The sequence below is a fragment of the Morone saxatilis genome, unplaced genomic scaffold (genome assembly GCF_004916995.1).
Source record: "Morone saxatilis isolate NCDOM2014 unplaced genomic scaffold, NCSU_SB_2.0 Contig5, whole genome shotgun sequence".
Lineage (NCBI taxonomy): Eukaryota > Metazoa > Chordata > Actinopteri > Moronidae > Morone > Morone saxatilis.
In genome coordinates, this window is record NW_023340095.1 from 9916029 (window position 1) to 9920915 (window position 4887).

Sequence of the window (4887 nt, forward strand, 5' to 3'; positions counted from 1 at the left end):
GGGGGGGGGGGGGGGGGTGTATGCAGAAAGACGAAGGTGATAAAACTGTTATTCTTTTGTTGTCTGCCAGGACGTGCTTTCACCTGGCGGTGGTTTTAGGCGAGGCCTGGAATAAACACCCCTATCCGCATCGACAAGTACACCCTCTGTCTGTCTTTCAGTGTTTTCTAGGCTTCTGGGCTCATCTATGCTACCTCACACCCCCTCAAACCCACCTCTCCAAAGCCACATAATGGCTCTCTACTTCATTAAAAAAAACTGAACTGAATTTGCTTTTTACATGCCTTACACACATACACACACATACACACATTGATACAGCAAAAGAAAAGGCCAGCAGCAATGATTCTACTACTGCAGTGACTTGTTCTGTGGTGGCTTAATTACGGGCAGATGTTAAAAAAAATTACAAAAGCTTCTTTCTGTTGTGCAAAGTCTCTGTGACGCCACATACAAATATAAACTCTCACACACACAGACACACTCATAATGCACACTGAAAGATAAGGAGACAATGGTGTATATAAAATATTCTACAGTATTTCCCAATCCATTCAGTACTTGCACAGTTACAGTAAAACACACATACACTGAAGAAGAAGCACAAAATGATGCATAAATTCAGGAATTTGTATGGTGTTAATGTTGATGATTTGTGATTAAAAAATGCAAATACACCTTTGACTGTTAGTTATAAGTGTACTAAACACAGTAGTCGTTCTACCTGTGCTTGGTGTATAAATTATTTTCAAACCTCAGTTGACAACTCAATTTTAAAAAATGGCTGGTGGCCAATATAAAGAAGAAAACACTACTCTGATCTGTTTACCCTTAAGTCCAACTCAATCACTTCAAGGTTTAATAATTATTCTCTAACCTCACCCATCACCTTCAACAAAAACCCCTAAATAAAGGTTCTCAACCTCCACTGGCAATCTTGTTTTGTGTCCTTTTGTACTTTCAGTATTGCTAAGCTCACAACATGCTTGTCAGTTTCTAACAAATCCTGTTCAATTTCTGAGCCACGCAGAAAATGAAGCTGTCTGGATTTAAGCGTGAATCACCAAGAATCCTTTGTCTGTTCTAAGTTTGTTCAAACGAAGAGTAGCAGTGTGGTGAAGTTGTTTGTCAATTTGTGTGTGAAGACTCTCACCTTTTCACCGTCTTCTGTGGAGGAGCTTTTAGCTTGTCAAACTCGTCTTTCTCCGAGTAGATCACCACGTTGTCTGAGAGAGAAGAAGAAAGGATATAAAGGCTTATAGGTGTTTGTTTTCCGCACAAATACAGAGATAATGCAGAGATAAAAAGTCAGTAACAATAACACTGCAAAATCCCAAAAGTTGTTGGTCCAACACCTGTCGTTTTATATATGACGTGCCACAGTATACTCAAACTTCTCCAAAGGTCTGCGGGATTAGTGTTAATTAAAAGCAAGACTCAAACACAAACAGTGGCCAATGTGACCACAAGATGCAATTACAGAAAAATGGCAACTTGAATTTCTCTTCTCATCTTGAGTCTTGAGTGTTTTTTTGTTACATACACAAGTTACATATTCTCACTTTTATTGTTAGTAAAAGTAATAAAGGTAATCAACCAAACAAATACCAAAATATCTTCTGGGTTATAGTAACAGCAATATTAAAGATGTAAATTCAGGAAAAATCTTATATCTGATTTTGTGGGCTCTGATCTTTTATCACTAAGCAAGATAGGATTAAACCTACACGTTTTAATAGCTGTTGGCATGAGTTTGAGCACACAAAGGAGAACAGATTCCTAAGGCTAAAAGGATGTACACCTAGAACAGAAGAACTGCAGTCAGAATGATGTATAAAATGATTACAGTGACTATTGTGTTAAATTACACTTACATCACAGATACTGATAGGGATAGACAGCATAATGAGTGAATACCTAAGTGGAACAAATGCTGTGTGTGTGTGTGTGTGTGTGAGAGAGAGAGAGAATTTAGGCATCTTTGTCTTTCACCTCACAGGCTTATTAACTCTGTGTGTCTCCATGACTGACAGCTAGCTCCGGTAGAGCTCCGAGCAATGGGCTTGTCTCCCACATACACACACACCAATGCACTCACACACACTCATTACGACTGAACATTAAGTAACAATGCAGACATTTATTTTAATTTATTTAATCATCCTGTGACTACTTTATTGTGTTTTTTTAGCTATTACATTATTAAGTTCACACCTCCTGTGTACAACATAATGTGTCTGTGGCCACAGATACGGTAGGTAGGTGTGTGTGTGTATGTGTGTGCGCGTGTGTGTTCTTATTCACACCACATGTAAGTGGTTAGTCAGTAAGTCTGGGAGTGAAATTGAACAGAGCATCATTGTCAGGAGAAATGGCGCCTAAAGCAACGTATGGCTTTAGCTTTGGAAGCCTCACATTCCACCATGATGTACTCATCAGGTTTGTCAGCCTACACACACACACACACATAATACACAAGCACACACTTAGATTTGCATGCATTAAGCTACAAATCATAAGTATGCACATACAAACCAGAATGAGACTTGGTGGCAGCACCGTATTAACATTTAGATCCAATTCAGTCAGATTTGATGAGATGATACGCTTTGTTTGATTCAATATATACTTATAGAATCAGAATTGAATTTGTTGTAGAAGGACTGATTGTAACATGAACTGAGAGTTCAAGTGTCCCATAATTCATACATACATGCTGCTCCAGAGACTCATCTGCCCTCACAAAAGCATGATTCTGAATGTAAACACTTTTTTTCAGTGGGGAATGGTTACAAACAGAACTGCAATTTGCAGCTTCAACTTGAAAAAAAAATCATTATCCACTGAGCCCAGAGCACCACAGGAAAGTGCCGCATAATACTTTTGGGGATTTATGCTCGTACACAGATAGCATACAGTGTTTGAGCTTACCAAATAAGCCAGACATACAGGTACCTGAATCTTGGTTAGAAAGGATTTTGCTGCAGGATTACATAAAATTACATACAGTGTTAGTCAAACCACTGCCGGGTGGTATCTGTTCATTGTATGCTACTGTATGTCACTGTGCTGTGACTATAATCTGGAGTCATTTTATAGTTGACAAAGCTAAAGGTGGGAAAAAAACTAATTATGGTTTGTCTTACTATAATTATGCAGCTTTGTGTGTCTTTGTACTATTCGGGGTGTACTTTTAAGTTTAAGTTTAAACTGTACCTGTTATTGAATATATATTTTGACTCTTGCAAGTAAAGTTTATGGGAACATGGTAATGATCAGTTGGTGACTGTAGGCCTGTTTATTTTTACAGATATGAAAACACTGAGAAAGAATGAAAAAAACAGATGAATACATGAATAGAGTTATAGAACTATACAGTGAAGCTACTGCAGCTAATTTTATTCTCAAGTACTGTTTACTTTTATTATCCACCCTTTGTTTAAGAATGAAAGAAACAACTATTTCTTCACTTAGTCTGGAGCTAAAAGTGGGAATTCCTCACTTGCTCCCAAGTATGCAAGTTATTAAACCTATATCATAACTTGTTTTCAATCTGCATCAAAGCCCTTATCCTGGTTTTGAAAAACCTCAATTATGCTAGATGGAGTACTGAGGCCTCAAAAACGTGGATAATGTTAGAATCATGTATACAAGGATATAAATAGCAAGATTACTTATGTTTCATGAAAACATCGTCTCCGGAATATAATCTAAACCAGGATACCAGAGTGCAAGTAATCAAACTCATTGTTTTTACTGCTAGACTCCTCATTATGAGCCAGAATACAGACTGGAGTTTAGTCAGGTTGTGAGAGACACCAAACAGGAAGAGATTAAGAGGTTTAGATGCTGTCTGAGCTCATTAATTATTAATGTGTGTGTGTGTGTGTCATGTCTCACCAGGGACATCTTTCTTGTCTTCCTGTTTGTTGGTCTGAGCTTCCACTGCCTTTACAACTTGTCCGGAACAACATGCTGCATACAAACACACACACACACACACACACACAAGGAATGTCATAAAACATAAATTAAAACCTTTCACGAGATTGTTTGTGTGTGTGTGTGTGTGTGTGTGTGTGTGTGTGTGTGTGTATGTGTGTATGTCTCTCACCCTGGCCACTCGGTTTGGCCTTCAGATGTAAGAAACATTGATGATGAGGACGGATGGCCGATTGCCAGATGAAAGCATGGTTGACATGGAAAGATGAGAGCCGTTGCCTAGGTGACCTTGTCCAGTGGAATGCTGACCATGGGAGATGATGTTGAGAGTAGTATTAAATGATTTGTGTGGTGTGGTGTGTGTCAGACAAAGGACAATGTAACTATGGATGGGGGTAACATTGAGATAGCATAAACCTGTCTGTGATTGATTTCTGGCCTGGTGTGATTTGGTATACCTTTTTGGGGATGGGAGGGAACACAGTAGTGCTAGCCAGGAATCAATTTAGGAGGTTTTTCTCCTTGCCTGCTGGTTCCATGCGGCCCTGTGCAAGACACACAGACACATACTTTCGATCCGTAGTTCATTACACTGTGGTTCGTCTTAGTGAACCATACTTTGTCTAGATGTTCGCTCATATATCCATTCTCAAGCAAAGCGCTAGGTCTACTGATCACCAGAGATAACAACACATTTCCAATACCTGCCTTGGCCAAATTAGAGGAGTCGGGTTCCATTTCAATTTCATGTGCATGTCTTTGGAGTGAAACATTTTTATGCAAAAATTCCCACAAACGCAGCCTAAGCAGATGGATTTAGATAAACTTTGAATGAAGGAGTCAGGCAAAATCTGAAATTTTTTGATTTAAAGGAACCCTAGGTTTGACATTTCTGGGCGGAAACATTTTTGGGCTATAAGCATGGTCTCAAGTTTTGTGGCCTAA

The 4887-nt window shown here is 38.9% G+C and overlaps 1 protein-coding gene across 1 annotated transcript in view; it reads right to left on the reverse strand.

The window, feature by feature from the left end:
* The window catches only part of edar (ectodysplasin A receptor), a 26269-nt gene that overhangs the window by 5834 nt on the left and 15548 nt on the right, over window positions 1-4887 (reverse strand). Inside the window, exons 7-8 of the mRNA XM_035676729.1 lie at window positions 3901-3975; window positions 1154-1226 (exon numbers count right to left, since the gene is read on the reverse strand). Of these exons, the coding sequence (XP_035532622.1) occupies window positions 1154-1226; window positions 3901-3975 (148 nt within the window). The remainder of the gene's footprint in view (window positions 1-1153; window positions 1227-3900; window positions 3976-4887) is intronic.